We start from the raw sequence: 20,384 nt of genomic DNA, 5'->3' as shown, positions 1-20,384 counted from the left end.
CCCATTGATCCCACTGCCCCCATTGACTCCACTGTCCCCACTGCCCCAAATGTCCCCATTGATCCCACTGACCCCACTCTCCCCATTGACCCAGCTGCCCCCAAATGTCCCTAATGACCCCAATGACCCCATAATCCCCATTAACCCCCAAGGACTCCATTGTCGTCACTGACCCCATTGCCCCCATTGACCCCATTGCCCCCATTGATCCCATTGCCCCCACTGTCCCCATTGTCCCCATTGACCCCAGTGACCCCATTGTCCCCATTGTCCCTATTGACCCCATTGATCCCACTGCCCCATTGACTCCACTGTCCCCACTGCCCCAAATGTCCCCATTGACCCCATTGTCCCCATTGTCCCCTCTGTTCCCCACTGACCCCACTGACCCCATTGACACAACTGCCCCAAATGTCCCCAATGACCCCACTGACTACACTGCCTCCATTGACCCCATTGTCCCCATTGCCCCCCATTGTCCCCATTGACCCCATTGCCCCCCATTGTCCCCATTGACCCCATTGTCCCCATTGCCCCCATTGACCCCATTGACACCATTGACCCCCACTGCCTCCATTGACACCATTGACCCCATTGCCCCCATTGACCCCATTGCCTCCATTGCCCCATTGACCCCATTGACCCCCATAGACACCATTGACTCCAATGTGCCCAATGACCCCATTGACCCTATTTACCCCATTGACCCCATTGCCCCCATTGACCCCAGTGACCCCATTGTCCCCATTGTCCCCTCTGTTCCCCACTGACCCCATTGCCCCCCATTGACCCCACTGCCCCCAAATGTCCCCATTGACCCCACTGACCACATTTTCCCCATTGACCCCCAAGGACCCCATTGACCCCATAGACCCCATTGACCCCGTTGTCCCCATAGACCCCATTGACCCCCACTGTCCCCATTGACCCCACTGTTCCCACTGTCCCCATTGTCCCCACTCACCCCACAACCCATGAATCCCATTCATCCCATCATTAATCCCATTCATCCCATTCATCCCATTGCTCCCAGCTCCTCACCCAATCACAGGCAGCGGAGGGGGGCGGAGCCAGCGCCGTTTCCCGGGAGGGGGGCGGGGCCTTGGGCGGGGCCAACCCGTAGTGGGCGGGGCCAGCCTCCACCCGTGCCAACATGGAGGCCGCGTCCCCTTCGGCCACAAACCTGGATGTGGGCGGGGCCAAAACCGGAAGTGGGCGTGACCATCGCTACAAAGCCCCGCCCACTTCCGCTACCAGCCTCCAACCCCCTCCTTTTTATTTTTTAGCCCCGCCCACCTGAGCACTGCTTCGTTGAAGCCGGCCAATAGGAAGTTGTCGCTGCGCGGCTCCCAGGGCATGCTGGGAATTGGAAGGGGGCGGAGCTTAACGTGGGGGGCAGGGCTTAGGGTTGTGGGTGCGATCAATGGGGCTCTGTGGGGCTCCATGTTGTCTGTGGCACTCTATGGGGTTTCTATGGGGATCTATGGGGTCTCTGGGGTCTCTATGTGTCTCTATGGGTCTCTATGGGGTCTCTATGGGTCTCTATGGGGATCTATGGGGCTCTATGGGTCTCTATGGGTCTCTATGGGGTCTTTATGGGGTCTCTATGGGTCTCTATGAGGTCTGTGAGGCACTATAGGGGTCTCTATGGGGCTCTAAGGGGCCTCTGCAGGGTCTGTGGGGCACTGTAGGGTTCTATGGGTCTCTGTGGGGTCTGTGTGGCTCTATGGGATCTATGGGGTATTAAAGGGCTCTTGGGGTCTCTATGGGGTTTTATGGGGCTCTATGGGTCTGTATGGGGCTCTATAGGGTCTCTGCAGGGTCTGTGGGGCACTGTAGGGTTTTTTTGTGGGGCTCTATGGGGTCTGTGGGGTTCTATGGGGTACTGTGGATCTCTATGGGGTCTGTGGAGCACTGTAGAGTTCTATGGGTCTCTATGGGGTCTGTGTGGCTCTATGGGATCTGTGGGGTATTATAGGGCTCTTGGGGTCTCTATGGGGTTTTATGGGGCTCTGGGGGGCGCTGTGGATCTCTATGGGTCTCTACAGTTCTGTATGGGGCTGTATGGGGCTCTATAGGGTGTCTATGGGGTCTATGGGTCTCTATAGGGGTCTGTGGGGCACTGTAGGGCTTTGTCGGGCTCTATGGGGTCTGCGGGGCTCTATGGGGCACTGTGGGGTCTCTATGGTGTCTGTGGGGCATTATAGGGTTCTATGGGTTTCTGTGGAGTTTTATGGGTCTCTGTGGGGCAATGGGGCTCTATGGAGCTCTATGGGTCTGTATGGGGGTCTCTATGAGGTTCTATAGGGTCTCCATGGGGTCTGTGGGGGCACTGTAGGGCTTTGTGGGGCTCTATGGGGCACTGTGGGTCTCTATGGGGTCTGTGGGGCACTACAGGGTTCTATGGGTCTCTGTGGGGTCTGTGTGGCTCTATGGGATCTGTGGGGTATTAAAGGGCTCTCGGGTTCTCTATGGGGTTTAACAGGGTTCTGTAGGTTGATGGGGCTCCATGGGGTTCTATGGATCTCAATGGGTCTCTACGAGACTCTATGGGGCACTATGGGTCTGTATGGGGCTCTATGGGGTCTCTATGGGATCTCCATGGGTCTGGATGGGGCTCTGTGTAGCGCCACGGGGTTTGTATGGGGCGCTATGGGGCACAGTGGGGCTCACGCTGTGGGTCGGGCAGTGACAACGACGAGGTTGATGCTGTGGGTCCGACGGCTGCGCAGGAAGCGGAGCGGCTCCAAAATGTCGGGGGGCGGCAGCGTGGGGCAGAGCAGGAGCAGCACTGAGACCTGGGGGAGGTGTGGGGTCAGGGGGGTCAATGGGATCAGTAGGGTCAATGGGGGCTTTGGGGTCAATGGGGGTCAATGGGGGCTTTGGGGTCAATGGTGGCATTGGGGTCAATGGGGGCTTTGGGGTCAATGGGGGTCAATGGGGGCATTGGGGTCAATGGGGTCAATGGGGGCTTTGGGGTCAATGGGGGCATTGGGGTCAATGGGGTCAATGGGGGCTTTGGGGTCAGTGGGGTCAATGGGGGCATTGGGGTCAATGGGGGCTTTGGGGTCAATGGGGTCAATGGGGGCTTTGGGGTCAGTGGGGTCAATGGGGGCTTTGGGGTCAATGGGGGCAATGGGGGCTTTGGGGTCAGTGGGGTCAATGGGGGCATTGGGGTCAATGGGGGCATTGGGGTCAATGGGTTCAATGGGGGCTTTGGGGTCAATGGGGGCTTTGGGGTCAGTGGGGTCAATGGAGGCATTGGGGTCAGTGGGGGCTTTGGGGTCAATGGGGGCATTGGGGTCAATGGAGGCAATGGGGACATTGGAGACAATGGGATCAATGGGGTTATTGGGGTCATTAGGGTCGATGGGGTCAGTGGGGTCAATGGGGTCAGTGGGGAGAAAGAGGTCAGTGGAGTCAATGGGGTCAGTGGGGTCATTGGGGCCAATGGGGCAATGGGGTCATTGGGGTCATTCGCTCTTAATGGGGTCAGTGGGGTTTTTGAGGTTATGGGGCCAATGGGGAGAATGGGATCAATGGGGTTTCGTTCATAATGGGGTCAATGGAGTTTTGGGGTCAATGGGGTCAATGGGGGCAATGAGGACAATGGGGACAAAGGGGTCAATGGGGTTATTGGGGTCAGTGGGGACAAAGGGGTCAATAGGATTATGGAATCAATGGGGTCAACGGGGACATTGGAGTCATTGGGGTCAATGGGGTCAGTGGGGTCAATGGGGACAATGGGGACATTGGGGACATTGGGGTCAGTGGGGTTTTGGGGTCAATGGGGACAATGGGATCAATGGGGTCCATGGGATCAATGGGGTCAATGGGGTTTGGGAGACAATAGGGACAATGGGGTCATTCATTTATAATGGGGTCACTGGGGTTTGGGGGTTATGGGGTCAATGGGGACATTGGGGACCATGGGATCAGTGGGGTTTCGTTCATAATGGGGTCATTGGGGTTTTGGGATCAGTGGGGACATTGGGGTCAATGGGGACAATGGGATCAATGGGGTCAATGGGGCTTGGGGGTCAATGGGGTCATTGATACAAAATGGGATCAATGGCGTTTTTGGGGTTTTGGGGTCAGTGGGGACATTGGGGTCATTGGGATCAATGGGGTCAATGGGGTTTTGGAAACAATGGGGACAATGGGGTCAATGGGGGCATCAATGGGGGCAATAGGGACAATGGGGTCATTCACTTATAATGGGGTCAATGGGGTTTGGGGGTTATGGGGTCAATGGGGACATTGGGGTCAATGGGGACAATGGGATCAATGGGGACAATGGGGTCAGTGGGGTTATGGGGTCAATGGGGACATTGGGGACAATGGGATCAGTGGGGTTTCGTTCATAATGGGGTCATTTGGGTTTTGGGGTCATTGGGGCCAATGGGATCAATGGGGTCAATGGGGTTTGGGAGTCAATGGGGTCATTGATACAAAATGGGATCAATGGGGTTTTTGGGGTTTTGGGGTCAGTGGGGACATTGGGGTCAATGGGGTCAATGAGATCAATGGGGTCAATGGGGTTTTGGGGTCAATGGGGTCATTTGTTCATAATGGGGTCAATGGGGTTTGGGGGTTATGGGGTCAATGGGGTCAAGGAAGACATCGTAGTCAAAAGGTTTTGGGGGTTTGGGGGCTATGGGGTCAGTGGGGGCAATGGGGACAATGGGGTCAGTGGGGTTTTGGGGTCAATGGGGACATTGGGGTCAATGGGGTCAATGGGATCAATGGGGTCAATGGGGTTTTGGGGTGAATGGGGACCATTGGGGGACAACGGGATCAATGGGGTCAATGGGGTTTTGGGGTCAATGGGGTCATTGATACAAAATGGGATCAATGGGGTTTTTGGGGTTTTGGGGTCACTGGGGTCATTGGGATCAATGGGTCGACAGCCCGTGGGCGCCGCCATCTTGGGCGGGGGGAGGGGGGGGCGATCACATGATCAGGAGGTCACATGACCCCGCCCCCCACCTCGGCCCCGCTCTCCACCAGCTCCCAGATGACGTCGCTGAAGTCGCCGCCCTCCTCCATGGCCTGCAATGGGAGGGGGCGGGGCCAAACGCGAGCCACGCCCCCTTTACTCATTAACCCCGCCCACTCATGTGGCTAGCCACGCCCCCTCCCGATCTACCCCCTGAATAAACCACGCCCCCTTTCTGACCCATACAGTCACGTGAGTCCGGGCTTCACTTAGCTCCGCCCACCCTTTAAGCCACGCCCACCCCATTTAAACCGCCCCAATATTGGTTAAGCCCCGCCCCCTTTTGCCTTTAGCCCCGCCCACTGTTGCATTAAAGCCCCGCCCCCACCATTCCATACCTAGCCCAGCATTTAAGCCACGCCCACTCGAGCTCCTTAGCCCCGCCCACTTCCATAAAGCCACGCCCCTTTCTCAATACCCACCCTTTAAGCCACGCCTCCTTCTGCCGGAACCCCGCCCCCTTTTCCCTTAAAGCCCCGCCCCCATTTTCTCATAACCCCACACATTCAAGCCAGGCACACTCTGCTCCGTAGCCCCGCCCACTTCCATTAAGCCACGCCCCTTCTCTCAATACCCGCCCTTTAAGCCACGCCTCCTTATGCCAGAACCCCGCCCCCTTTTCCCTTAAAGCCCCGCCCCCATTTTTTTCATACCCCAGCCCAGCATTTAAGCCACGCCCCCTCTGTAACGTAGCCCCTCCCACTTCCATTAAGCCACGCCCCGTCTCCAATTCCAACTCGGCCTTTAATTGAAGCTCCGCCCCCTTATTACTTAACCCCACCCACTCCCTTCAAGCCCCCTCCATCCGTAGCTCCGCCCTCTCTTTAAGCCACGCCCCTTCTGCACATCCCTACTTAAGCCATTAAGCCCCACCCACTCTACTAAAGCCACGCCCACCCTTTAAGCCCCGCCCCCTATTTTTAACCACGCCCTCTCCATAAAGTCCCGCCTTTTCCGGCCCCGCCCCCTTTCAGCCCCGCCCCCCACCTTCATTTCCCGCCGCAGGGCTCGCACCGCCCCCAGGAGCCCCATTGGTCCGAGGGCCGGAATGGGCGGGGCTTTGGGTTGGCCACGCCCACACAGGCGAAGCTCCGCCCCCAAAGCCAGGTTGTGCCCCAGCAGCGCCACCAGCGCCATCGCCTCCTTCGCCTGTAATTAGCGGCTAATTAGCGCCGGCATTAATCAGCCCAGAGAGCCCCACAGAGCCCCATTGAGACCCATAGAGACCCATAGAGCCCCATAGAGCCCCATAGGGACCCCTGAGAGACCCCATAGAGCCCAATAGAGCCCCATAGGGACCCACAGAACCCCACAGAGCCCCATAGGGACCCCTGAGAGACCCCATAGAGCCCAACAGAGCCCCATAGAGCCCCACAGAGCCCCATAGAGCCCCATAGAGACCCTCAGAGCCCCATAGAGCCCCATAGAGCCCCATAGGGACCCCAGAGAGACCCCATAGAGCCCAATAGAGCCCCATAGAGACCCACAGAGCCCCATGGAGACCCATAGAGACCCACAGAGCCCCATAGAGCCCCATAGGGACCCCAGAGAGACCCCATAGAGCCCAATAGAGCCCCATAGAGACCCACAGAGCCCCACAGAGACCCACAGAGATCCCATAGAGACCCATAGAGACCCACAGATACCCCATAGAGACCACATAGAGCCCTATAGTGCCCCATAGAGACCCCATAGAAACCCCATACAACTCCACAGAGACCCCATAAGACCCCACAGCATTTTGGTACCCCCCCCTGCCCCCATGAAGATCCATGGGGTGGCAGGGATGTGGGGCAGAGCTGAAGCCGCTTTCAGGGCCCCATAGAGACCCCATAAGACCCCATAGAGCCCATACAGCCCCATAGAGAACCATAGAGAACCATAGAGCTCCATAAAGCCCCATAGAGCCCCATAGAGCCCAATAGAGCCCCATGGAGACCCCATAGGGACCCATAGAGACATCAGAGAGTCCCATAGAGTTCCATGGAGACCCCATATCACCCCATAGAGCCCCATAGAGACTCATACAGGTCCCATAGACCCCATAAAGACCCCATAGAGACCCATAGAGCCCATAGAGCCCCATGGAGACCCCGTAGAGACCCATAGAGACCCCACAGCACCTTAGTTCCCCCCCACACCCCTAAGAGGATCCATGGGGCAGCAGGGATGTGGGGCAGAGCTCAAGCTGCTTTTAGGGCTCCATAGAGACCCATAGGGCCCCACAGAGACCCATAGAGCCTCATAGAGCCCCAGAGACCCCATAGAACCCCATAGAGACCCATAGAGCCCCATAGAGCCCCACAGAGACCCCATAGAGACCCATGGAGACCCAATAGAGACCCATAGAGCCCCATAGAGACCCCATAGAGACCCCATAGAGCCCCATAGAGACCTATAGAGACCCATAGAGACCCAATAGAGCCCCACAGAGCCCCATAGAGACCCATGGAGACCCACAGAGACCCCATAGAACCCCACAAAGCCCATACAGCCCCATGGAGACCCCATAAGGACCCATTGAGACCCACAGAGCCCCCAGAGACCCCATAAAGACCCGTAGAGCCCTATAGAGCCCCATAGAGCCCCCACAGCACCTTGGTTCCCCCCCACACACCCCTAAGAGGATCCATGGGGCAGCAGGGATGTGGGGCAGAGCTCAAGCTGCTTTTAGGGCTCCATAGAGACTCATAGGGCCCCACAGAGACCCATAGAGCCTCATAGAGCCCCATAGACCCCATAGAACCCCATAGAGACCCCATAGAGAACCCATAGAGACCCATAGAGCCCCATAGAGACCCATAGAGACATATGGAGACCCAATAGAGACCCATAGAGACCCATAGAGACATATGGAGACCCAATAGAGCCCCATAGAGCCCCATAGAGATTCCATAGAGCCCATAGAGCCCCATGGAGACCCCATAGAGACCCCATAGAGCCCCATAGGGACCCCACAGCACCTTGGTTCCCCCCCCCGCCCCTATGAGGATCCATGGGGCAGCAGGGATGTGGGGCAGAGCCGCCGCTGCTCTCAGGGCCGCTTGGCTCAGCGCCTCCATCAGCTCCGCTGGCGGCCTGACGAACCTTCAGCGTTAATTACCTCATTAATTACCTCATTAATTACCTCATTAATTACCTCGCTCCTTTGTCGACACTGCTCTCCCCGTCACTGCCCCCCCCCCCCCCCCACTCGATCGGCTCATTAACGGCAATTAATTAGTAATTACCAGCCCCCCCTGGGTGCTCGCATCGCCCCACATCGTCCTCATTAATTACCCCCGCTAATTAGTGCAGCCCATGGGTCAAGCCATTACCTCGCCTTGTAATTAACCCCACCAGTGGTTCCCATTCATTAATTCCCTTCTTAATTAACCCCATCAGCCATCACCCACATTAATCACCCCATCCCCAATAATTGCCCCCGCTAATTAGCACAGACCATTAGCCAACCTATTAACCCCCCCTATTAACCCCAAGACTCATCACTCACCTGTATTAATTACTCCATCCTCATTAATTACCGTTAATTAGCACAGCCTGCTATTAATCCCCCCTTAATTAACCCCAACTCATCACCCACCCATGTTAATTACCCCATCCTCATTAATTGCCCCCGTTAATTAGCACAGCCTGCTAATTAAGCTGTTCATTCATGCCTTAATTAACCTCGTGAAGAGTTCCCATTAGCTAATTAACCCTCAATTAACCCCACGAATTGACCACCCACATTAATTACTCCCTTTCCCATTAATGAGCTCAGCTCATTAGTGAGCCTATTCAGTCCTTAATTAACCCCATCAATCACCCATCTGCATTAACTACCCCCATTAATTACCCCATTAATGGCGCCAATCTCTGTTAATCGCCCCTATCCTTATTAACTACTCTCAACTTATTCCCCTAATTACCCTTAATTACCCTGTCCCCATTAATTAAGCCACTAATTGACACACTAGTCATACTCACACCCATTAATTACACACCTTAATTACCCCTAAATCCATTAATTGCTCTATTAATGGCTTCTACCTCCACTGATCACCCCATTCTCATTAATTACTCTCAATTTATTACTCTTAATTTATCGATCCCATTAATTAAGCCATTAATTGACACATTACTTGCATTCACGCCCACTAATTGCCCACACCTCCGTTAATTACCCACTAATTGCCTCACAAATCGCTCATTTATGCCATCATTAGTCACTGATTGCCTCTCCCTCATCACTGATTGCCTCAATCCCCATTAATTACTGTGCTAATCACCCCATTAACAGCTGCACAAATAGCTGATCTACCTATAAATCATTAGTCGCCCCTCTCTTTGTTAATTATGTCAATCCCCATTAATAAACCTGATAATTACCCTACTAATTGTGCCAAACCCATTAATCACCCCTTCCCGAATCCCAACGCGTTATTAATTGCTGTTAATTACAGCTAATGACTGCAGTACATTAATTAATTATTAATTGGTGCGCGTGACATCGCATCATTAATTAGCATTAATTACGGTAATTAAGCCGCCCATTAATTACCGTTGACGGCGACGGCAGAGCTTCCATGGCATCCTATGGGCTGTGGGGTCAACAGGGTCATTGGGGTCATTGGGGTCAACAAAATCACTGGGGTCATTGGGGTCATTGGGGTCAATGAGGTCATTGGGGTAATTGTGGTCAATGAGGACGTTGGAATCATTGGGGTCAATGGGGTCATTGGGGTCATTGGGGTCATTGGGGTCAATGGGGTCATTGGGGACAAAGGGGACATTGGGGTCATTGTGGTCAATGAGGACGTTGGAATCATTGGGGTCAATGGGGTCATTGGGGTCATTGAAGTCAATGGGGTCAATGGGGTCATTGGGGTTATTGGGGTCATTGGGGTCAATGGGGTCAATGGGGTCATTGGGGTCATTGGGGACAATGGGGTCATTGGGGTCAAAGGCGTCATTGGGGTCACAGGTCAATGGGGTCATTGGGGTCAATGGGGTCATTGGGGTCATTGGGGTCATTGGGGTCAATGGGGTCAATGGGGTCATTGAGGTCAATGGGGTCATTGGAATCAATGGAGACATTGGGATCATTGGGGTCATTGGGGTCATTGAGGTCAATCGGGTCAATGGGGTCATGGGGGTCAATGGGGTCAATGGCGTCATTGAGGTCAATGGAGTCGTTGGGGACAATGGGGACATTGGGGTCATTGGGGACATTGGGGTCATTGGAATCAAAGGGGTCATTGGGGTCAATGGGGTCAATGGGTCATTGGTGTCATTGGGGTCAATGGGGTCATTGGGGTCATTGGGGACATTGGGGTCATTGGGGTCATTGGGGTCATTGAGGTCAATGGGGTCATTGGGGCCACAGGTCAATGGGGTCATTGGGGACATTGGGGTCATTGGGGACATTGGGGTCATTGGGGTCATTGGGGTCATTCAAGTTAATGGGGTCAATGGGTCATTGGGGTCATTGGGGTCAATGGGGTCAATGGGGTCATTGGGGTCATTGGGGTCATTGGAAACATTGGGGTCATTGGGGTCAATGGGGTCAATGGGGACATTGGGGTCATTGGTGTCATTGGGGTCATTGGTGTCAATGGGGTCATTAGGGTCATTGGGGACATTGGGGTCATTGGTGTCATTAAGGTCATTGGGGTCATTGGGGTCATTGGGGTCAATGGGGTCAATGGGGTGATTGGGGTCATTGGGGTCATTGGGGTCAATGGGGTCAATGGGGTCATTGGTAGAATGGGGTCATTGGAGTCATTGGGGTCATTGAGGTCAATGGGGTCATTGGAGTCATTGGGGACATTGGGGTCATTGGAGTCATTGGGGTCATTGGGGTCAATGGCGTCATTGGGGTCACAGGTCAATGGGGTCATTAGGGTCATTGGGGTCAATGGGGTCAATGGGGTCATTGGGGTCATTGTGGTCATTGGAGTCATTGGGGACAATGGGGTCATTGGGGTCAATGGCGTCATTGGGGTCACAGGTCAATGGGGTCATTAGGGTCATTGGGGTCAATGGGGTCAATGGGGTCATTGGGGTCATTGGGGTCATTAGGGACATTGGGGTCATTGGGGACATTGGGGTCATTGGGGTCATTGGGGACATTGGGGTCATTGAAGTCAAAGGGGTCAATGGGTCATTGGGGTTACAGGTCAATGGGGTCATTGGGGTCAATGGGGACATTGGGGTCATTGGGGTCAATGGGGTCATTGGGTTCATTGGGAACATTGGAGTCATTGGGGCCATTGGGGTCATTGGGGTCAATGGCGTCATTGGGGTCACTGGTCAATGGAGTCATTGGGGTCAATGGGGACATTGGGGTCATTGGAGACATTGGGGTCATTGGGGTCATTGAGGTCATTGGGGACATTGGGGTCATTGCTGTCATTGCGGTCATTGGTGTCATTGGGGTCATTGGGGTCATTCGGGTCATTGGGGTCAATGGGGTGATTGGGGTCATTGGGGACATTGGGGTCAATGGGGTCTTTGGGGTCATTGGGGTCAATGGGGTCAAAGGGTCATTGGGGTCTTTGGGGTCAATGGGGACATTGGGCTCATTGGGGTCAATGGGGTCTTTGGGGTCACAGGTCAATGGAATCATTGGGGTAATTGGGGTCATTGGCATCAATGGGGTCATTGGGGTCATTGGGGACATTGGGGTCAATGGGGACATTGGGGTCATTGGGGACATTGGGGTCATTGGTGTCATTGGGGTCATTGGGGTCATTGGGGTCATTGGTGTCATTGGGGTCATTGGGGTCATTGGGGTCAATGGGGTCAATGGGGTCATTGGGGTTATTGGGGACATTGGGGTCATTGGGGTCAATGGGGTCTTTGGGGTCAAAGGTCAATTGGGGTCATAGGGGACATTGGAGTCATTGGGGTCAATGGGGTCATGGGGCCATTGGGGTCATTGGGGTCAATGGCGTCATTGGGGTCACTGGTCAATGGGGTCATTGGGGTCAATGGGGACTTTGGGGTCATTGGAGACATTGGGGTCATTGGGGTCATTGGGTCATTGGGGTCATTGGGGTCATTGGGGACATTGGGGTCATTGGTGTCATTGGGGTCATTGGTGTCAATGGGGTCATTGGGGTCAATGGGGTCAATGGGGTCATTGGGGTCATTGGGGTCAATGGGGTCAATGGGGTCATTGGGGTCATTGGGGTCAATGGGGTCAAAGGGTCATTGGGGTCTTTGGGGTCAATGGGGACATTGGGCTCATTGGGGTCAATGGGGTCTTTGGGGTCACAGGTCAATGGAATCATTGGGGTAATTGGGGTCATTGGCATCAATTTGGTAATTGGGGTCATTGGTGTCATTGGGGTCATTGGGGTCATTGGGGTCATTGGGGTCAATGGGGTCAATGGGGTCATTGGGGTTATTGGGGTCATTGGGGTCAATGGGGTCCATGGGGACATTGGGGTCATTGGTGTCAATGGGGTCATTGGTGTCAATGGGGTCATTAGGGTCATTGGGGACATTGGAATCATTGGTGTCATTGGGGTCATTGGGGTCATTGGGGTCATTGGTGTCATTGGGGTCATTGGGGTCATTGGGGTCATTGGGGTCAATGGGGTCAATGGGGACATTGGGGTCATTGGGGACATTGGTGTCATTGGGGTCATTAGGGTCATTGGGGACATTGGGGTCATTGGTGTCATTGGGGTCAATGGGGTCATTGGGGTCATTGGGGTCAATGGGGTCATTGGGGTCATTGGGGTCATTGGGGACATTGGGGTCATTGGTGTCATTGGTGTCATTGGGGTCATTGGGGTCATTGGGGTCATTGGGGTCATTGGGGTCAATGGGGTCAATGGGGTCATTGGGGTTATTGAAGACATTGGGGTCATTGGGGTCAATGGGGTCAAAGGGTCATAGGGGTCATTGGGGACATTAGGGTCATTGGTGTCATTAGGGTCATTGGTGTCAATGGGGTCATTGGTGTCAATGGGGTCATTGGGGTCAATGGGGTCATTGGTGTCAATGGGGTCATTGGGGTCATTGGGGTCATTGGGGTCAATGGGGTCAATGGGGTCATTGGGGTTATTGAAGACATTGGGGTCATTGGGGTCAATGGGGTCAAAGGGTCATAGGGGTCATTGGGGACATTGGGGTCATTGGTGTCATTGGTGTCATTGGTGTCATTGGGGTCATTGGGGTCATTGGGGTCATTGGGGTCATTGGTGTCATTGGGGTCATTGGTGTCAATGGGGTCATTGGGGTCAATGGGGTCAATGGGGTCATTGGGGTTATTGTGGTCATTGGGGTCAATGGGGTCAATGGGGTCATTGGGGTCATTGGGGAAATTGGGGTCATTGGTGTCATTGGTGTCATTGGGGTCATTGGGGTCATTGGGGTCATTGGGGTCAATGGGGTCAATGGGGTCATTGTGGTCATTGGGGACATTGGGGTCATTGGGGACATTGGGGTCATTGGGGACATTGGGGTCAAAGGGTCATTGGGGTCATTGGGGACATTGGGGTCATTGGGGTCATTGGGGTCAATGGGGACATTGGGGTCATTGGGGTCATTGGGGTCATTGGGGTCATTGGGGTCATTGGGGTCAATGGGGTCATTGGGGTCATTGGGGTCATTGGGGACATCGGGGTCAATGGGGTCATTGGAAACATTGGAGTCATTGGGGTCATTGGGGACATTGGGGTCAATGGGGACATTGGGGTCATTGGTGTCATTGGGGTCATTGGCGTCAATGGGGTCAATGGGGTCATTGGGGTTATTGGGGTCATTGGGGTCAATGGGGTCAATGGGGTCATTGGGGTCATTGGGGTCATTGGGGACATTGGGGTCATTGGGGTCAATGGGGTCATTGGGGTCATTGGTGTCAATGGGGTCAAAGGGTCATTGGGGTCATTGGGGACATTGGGGTCATTGGGGTCATTGGGGTCAATGGGGACATTGGGGTCATTGGGGTCATTGGGGTCATTGGGGTCATTGGGGTCATTGGGGTCAATGGGGTCATTGGGGTCATTGGGGTCATTGGGGACATCGGGGTCAATGGGGCCATTGGAAACATTGGAGTCATTGGGGTCATTGGGGTCATTGAGGTCAATGGGGTCATTGGGGTCACAGGTCAATGGGGTCATTGGGGTCAATGGGGACATTGGGGTCATTGGGGACATTGAGGTGAATGGGGTCATTGGGGTCAATGGGGTCATTGGGGCCATTGGGGTCATTGGGGTCAATGGCGTCATTGGGGTCACTGGTCAATGGGGTCATTGGGGTCATTGGAGACATTGGGGTCATTGGGGTCATTGGAGACATTGGGGTCATTGGGGTCATTGGGGTCATTGGGGATATTGGGGTCATTGGTGTCATTGGGGTCATTGGTGTCATTGGGGTCATTGGGGTCATTCGGGTCATTGAGGTCAATGGGGTCATTGGGGTCACAGGTCAATGGGGTCATTGGGGTCAATGGGGTGATTGGAGTCATTGGGGACATTGGGGTCAAAGGGTCATTGGGGTCTTTGGGGTCAATGGGGACATTGGGCTCATTGGGGTCAATGGGGTCTTTGGGGTCACAGGTCAATGGAATCATTGGGGTAATAGGGGTCATTGGCATCAATGGGGTCATTGGGGTCATTGGGGACATTGGGGTCATTGGGGTCATTGAAGACATTGGGGTCATTGGGGTCATTGGGGTCATTGGGGACATTGGGGTCATTGGGGTCATTGAAGACATTGGGGTCAATGGGGACATTGGGGTCATTGGGGACATTGGGGTCATTGGGGTCATTGGGGTCATTGGAGTCATTGGGGACATTGGGGTCATTGGGGACATTGGGGTCATTGGGGACATTGGGGTCATTGGGGTCATTGAGGTCAATGGGGTCATTGGGGTCATTGGGGTCAATGGGGACATTGGGGTCATTGGGGTCATTGGGGTCATTGGGGTCAATGGCGTCATTGGGGTCACAGGTCAATGGGGTCATTAGGGTCATTGGGGTCAATGGGGTCATTGGGGTCAATGGGGTCAATGGGGTCATTAGGGTCATTGGGGTCAATGGGGTCAATGGGGTCATTGGGGTCATTGGGGTCATTAGGGACATTGGGGTCATTGGGGACATTGGGGTCATTGGGGTCATTGGGGACATTGGGGTCATTGAAGTCAAAGGGGTCAATGGGTCATTGGGGTCACAGGTCAATGGGGTCATTGGGGTCAATGGGGACATTGGGGTCAATGGGGTCATTGGGGTCATTGGGGTCAATGGGGTCAATGGGGTCATTGGGGTCATTGGGGTCAATGGGGTCATTGGGGTCATTGGGGTCATTGGGGACATTGGGGTCATTGGTGTCATTGGTGTCATTGGTGTCATTGGGGTCATTGGGGTCATTGGGGTCATTGGGGTCAATGGGGTCAATGGGGTCATTGGGGTTATTGAAGACATTGGGGTCATTGGGGTCAATGGGGTCAAAGGGTCATAGGGGTCATTGGGGACATTAGGGTCATTGGTGTCATTAGGGTCATTGGTGTCAATGGGGTCATTGGTGTCAATGGGGTCATTGGGGTCAATGGGGTCATTGGTGTCAATGGGGTCATTGGGGTCATTGGGGTCATTGGGGTCAATGGGGTCAATGGGGTCATTGGGGTTATTGAAGACATTGGGGTCATTGGGGTCAATGGGGTCAAAGGGTCATAGGGGTCATTGGGGACATTGGGGTCATTGGTGTCATTGGTGTCATTGGTGTCATTGGGGTCATTGGGGTCATTGGGGTCATTGGGGTCATTGGTGTCATTGGGGTCATTGGTGTCAATGGGGTCATTGGGGTCAATGGGGTCAATGGGGTCATTGGGGTTATTGTGGTCATTGGGGTCAATGGGGTCAATGGGGTCATTGGGGTCATTGGGGAAATTGGGGTCATTGGTGTCATTGGTGTCATTGGGGTCATTGGGGTCATTGGGGTCATTGGGGTCAATGGGGTCAATGGGGTCATTGTGGTCATTGGGGACATTGGGGTCATTGGGGACATTGGGGTCATTGGGGACATTGGGGTCAAAGGGTCATTGGGGTCATTGGGGACATTGGGGTCATTGGGGTCATTGGGGTCAATGGGGACATTGGGGTCATTGGGGTCATTGGGGTCATTGGGGTCATTGGGGTCATTGGGGTCAATGGGGTCATTGGGGTCATTGGGGTCATTGGGGACATCGGGGTCAATGGGGTCATTGGAAACATTGGAGTCATTGGGGTCATTGGGGACATTGGGGTCAATGGGGACATTGGGGTCATTGGTGTCATTGGGGTCATTGGCGTCAATGGGGTCAATGGGGTCATTGGGGTTATTGGGGTCATTGGGGTCAATGGGGTCAATGGGGTCATTGGGGTCATTGGGGTCATTGGGGACATTGGGGTCATTGGGGTCAATGGGGTCATTGGGGTCATTGGTGTCAATGGGGTCAAAGGGTCATTGGGGTCATTGGGGACATTGGGGTCATTGGGGTCATTGGGGTCAATGGGGACATTGGGGTCATTGGGGTCATTGGGGTCATTGGGGTCATTGGGGTCATTGGGGTCAATGGGGTCATTGGGGTCATTGGGGTCATTGGGGACATCGGGGTCAATGGGGCCATTGGAAACATTGGAGTCATTGGGGTCATTGGGGTCATTGAGGTCAATGGGGTCATTGGGGTCACAGGTCAATGGGGTCATTGGGGTCAATGGGGACATTGGGGTCATTGGGGACATTGAGGTGAATGGGGTCATTGGGGTCAATGGGGTCATTGGGGCCATTGGGGTCATTGGGGTCAATGGCGTCATTGGGGTCACTGGTCAATGGGGTCATTGGGGTCATTGGAGACATTGGGGTCATTGGGGTCATTGGAGACATTGGGGTCATTGGGGTCATTGGGGTCATTGGGGATATTGGGGTCATTGGTGTCATTGGGGTCATTGGTGTCATTGGGGTCATTGGGGTCATTCGGGTCATTGAGGTCAATGGGGTCATTGGGGTCACAGGTCAATGGGGTCATTGGGGTCAATGGGGTGATTGGAGTCATTGGGGACATTGGGGTCAAAGGGTCATTGGGGTCTTTGGGGTCAATGGGGACATTGGGCTCATTGGGGTCAATGGGGTCTTTGGGGTCACAGGTCAATGGAATCATTGGGGTAATAGGGGTCATTGGCATCAATGGGGTCATTGGGGTCATTGGGGACATTGGGGTCATTGGGGTCATTGAAGACATTGGGGTCATTGGGGTCATTGGGGTCATTGGGGACATTGGGGTCATTGGGGTCATTGAAGACATTGGGGTCAATGGGGACATTGGGGTCATTGGGGACATTGGGGTCATTGGGGTCATTGGGGTCATTGGAGTCATTGGGGACATTGGGGTCATTGGGGACATTGGGGTCATTGGGGACATTGGGGTCATTGGGGTCATTGAGGTCAATGGGGTCATTGGGGTCATTGGGGTCAATGGGGACATTGGGGTCATTGGGGTCATTGGGGTCATTGGGGTCAATGGCGTCCTTGGGGTCACAGGTCAATGGGGTCATTAGGGTCATTGGGGTCAATGGGGTCATTGGGGTCAATGGGGTCAATGGGGTCATTAGGGTCATTGGGGTCAATGGGGTCAATGGGGTCATTGGGGTCATTGGGGTCATTAGGGACATTGGGGTCATTGGGGACATTGGGGTCATTGGGGTCATTGGGGACATTGGGGTCATTGAAGTCAAAGGGGTCAATGGGTCATTGGGGTCACAGGTCAATGGGGTCATTGGGGTCAATGGGGACATTGGGGTCATTGGGGTCAATGGGGTCATTGGGTTCATTGGGAACATTGGAGTCATTGGGGACAATGGGGTCATTGGGGTCAATGGCGTCATTGGGGTCACAGGTCAATGGGGTCATTGGGGTGAATGGGGACATTGGGGTCATTGGAGACATTGGGGTCATTGGGGTCATTGGGGTCATTGGGGACATTGGGGTCATTGGTGTCATTGGGGTCATTGGTGTCATTGGGGTCATTGGGGTCATTCGGGTCATTGAGGTCAATGGGGTCATTGGGGTCACAGGTCAATGGGGTCATTGGGGTCAATGGGGTGATTGGGGTCATTGGGGACATTGGGGTCAATGGGGTCTTTGGGGTCATTGGGGTCAATGGGGTCAAAGGGTCATTGGGGTCTTTGGGGTCAATGGGGACATTGGGCTCATTGGGGTCAATGGGGTCTTTGGGGTCACAGGTCAATGGAATCATTGGGGTAATTGGGGTCATTGGCATCAATGGGGTCATTGGGGTCATTGGGGATATTGGGGTCAATGGGGACATTGGGGTGATTGGGGACATTGGGGTCATTGGTGTCATTGGGGTCATTGGGGTCATTGGGGTCATTGGGGTCAATGGGGTCAATGGGGACATTGGGGTCATTGGTGTCAATGGGGTCATTGGTGTCAATGGGGTCATTAGGGTCATTGGGGACATTGGGGTCATTGGTGTCATTGGGGTCATTGGGGTCATTGGGGTCATTGGGGTCATTGGTGTCAATGGGGTCATTGGGGTCATTGGGGTCATTGGGGTCATTGGGGTTATTGGGGTCATTGGGGTCAATGGGGTCAAAGGGTCATAGGGGTCATTGGGGACATTGGGGTCATTGGGGTCATTCGGGTCATTGAGGTCAATGGGGTCATTGGGGTCACAGGTCAATGGGGTCATTGGGGTCAATGGGGTCATTGGGGTCATTGGGGTCAATGGGGTCATTGGGGTCAATGGGGTCAATGGGGTCATTGGGGTCATTGGGGACATTGGGGTCATTGGTGTCATTGGTGTCTTTGGTGTCAATGGGGTCATTGGGGTCAATGGGGTCAATGGGGTCATTGGGGTCATTGGGGTCAATGGGGTCAATGGGGTCATTGGGGTCATTGGGGTCATTGGGGACATTGGGGTCATTGGGGACATTGGGGTCAATGGGGTCATTGGGGTCATTGGGGTCATTGGGGTCAAAGGGTCATTGGGGTCTTTGGGGTCAATGGGGACATTGGGCTCATTGGGGTCAATGGGGTCTTTGGGGTCACAGGTCAATGGAATCATTGGGGTAATTGGGGTCATTGGCATCAATTTGGTAATTGGGGTCATTGGTGTCATTGGGGTCATTGGGGTCATTGGGGTCATTGGGGTCAATGGGGTCAATGGGGTCATTGGGGTTATTGGGGTCATTGGGGTCAATGGGGTCCATGGGGACATTGGGGTCATTGGTGTCATTGGGGACATCGGGGTCAATGGGGTCATTGGGGTCAATGGGGTCAATGGGGTCATTAGGGTCATTGGGGACATTGGGGTCATTGGTGTCATTGGGGTCAATGGGGTCATTGGGGTCATTGGGGTCAATGGGGTCATTGGGGTTATTGGGGTCATTGGGGTCAATGGGGTCAAAGGGTCATTGGGGTCATTGGGGACATTGGGGTCATTGGTGTCATTGGGGTTATTGGTGTCATTGGGGACATTGGGGTCATTGGTGTCATTAGGGTCATTGGTGTCAATGGGGTCATTGGGGTCAATGGGGTCAATGGGGTCATTGGGGTTATTGGGGTCATTGGGGTCAATGGGGTCAATGGGGTCATTGGGGTCATTGGGGACATTGGGGTCATTGGTGTCATTGGGGTCATTGGGGTCATTGGGGTCATTGGGGTCAATGGGGTCAATGGGGTCATTGGGGTCATTGGGGACATTGGGGTCATTGGGGACATTGGGGTCATTGGGGACATTGGGGTCAAAGGGTCATTGGGGTCATTGAGGACATTGGGGTCATTGGGGTCATTGGGGTCAATGGGGACATTGGGGTCATTGGGGTCATTGGGGTCAATGGGGTCATTGGGGTCATTGGGGTCATTGGGGTCATTGGGGTCAATGGGGTCATTGGGGTCATTGGGGTCACTGGGTTCACTGGCGTCACTGGGGACATTGGGGTCATTGGGGTCAATGGGGACATTGGGGTCATTGGGGTCAATGGGTCATTGGGGTCACAGGTCAATGGGGTCATTCGGGTCAATGGGGTCAATGGGATGAATGGGGTCATTGGGGTCATTGGTGTCAATGGGGTCATTGGGGTCAATGGGGTCAATGGGGTCATTGGGGTTATTGGGGTCATTGGGGTCAATGGTGTCAATGGGGTCATTGGGGTCATTGGGGACATTGGGGTCATTGGGGACATTGGGGTCAAAGGGTCATTGGGGTCATTGGGGACATTGGGGTCATTGGGGTCATTGGGGTCAATGGGGACATTGGGGTCATTGGGGTCATTGGGGTCATTGGGGTCAATGGGGTCATTGGGGTCATTGGGGTCATTGGGGACATTGGGGTCAAAGAGTCATTGGGGTCATTGGGGACATTGGGGTCATTGGGGTCATTGGGGTCAAT

General features: G+C 54.2%; 2 protein-coding genes across 2 annotated transcripts in view; both read right to left on the bottom strand.

The window, feature by feature from the left end:
- LOC125686205 (telomerase protein component 1-like) overlaps positions 1-1,141 on the bottom strand; it is a 59,850-nt gene extending 58,709 nt beyond the window's left edge. The window contains exon 1 of the mRNA XM_048929949.1: positions 1,042-1,141. The gene's annotated coding sequence lies outside the window, so the exon portion shown is untranslated. The remainder of the gene's footprint in view (positions 1-1,041) is intronic.
- A 6,871-nt stretch (positions 1,142-8,012) lies between these two features.
- LOC125686212 (telomerase protein component 1-like) overlaps positions 8,013-20,384 on the bottom strand; it is a 75,953-nt gene continuing 63,581 nt past the window's right edge. Inside the window, exons 10-11 of the mRNA XM_048929959.1 lie at positions 9,543-9,582; positions 8,013-8,086 (exon numbers count right to left, since the gene is read on the bottom strand). Coding sequence (XP_048785916.1) covers positions 9,576-9,582 — 7 coding nt within the window. The 3' untranslated portion in view covers positions 8,013-8,086; positions 9,543-9,575. The remainder of the gene's footprint in view (positions 8,087-9,542; positions 9,583-20,384) is intronic.

This window comes from Lagopus muta, chromosome 33 (assembly GCF_023343835.1).
Source record: "Lagopus muta isolate bLagMut1 chromosome 33, bLagMut1 primary, whole genome shotgun sequence".
NCBI lineage: Eukaryota > Metazoa > Chordata > Aves > Galliformes > Phasianidae > Lagopus > Lagopus muta.
This window is presented reverse-complemented; position numbering and strand designations above follow the sequence as displayed.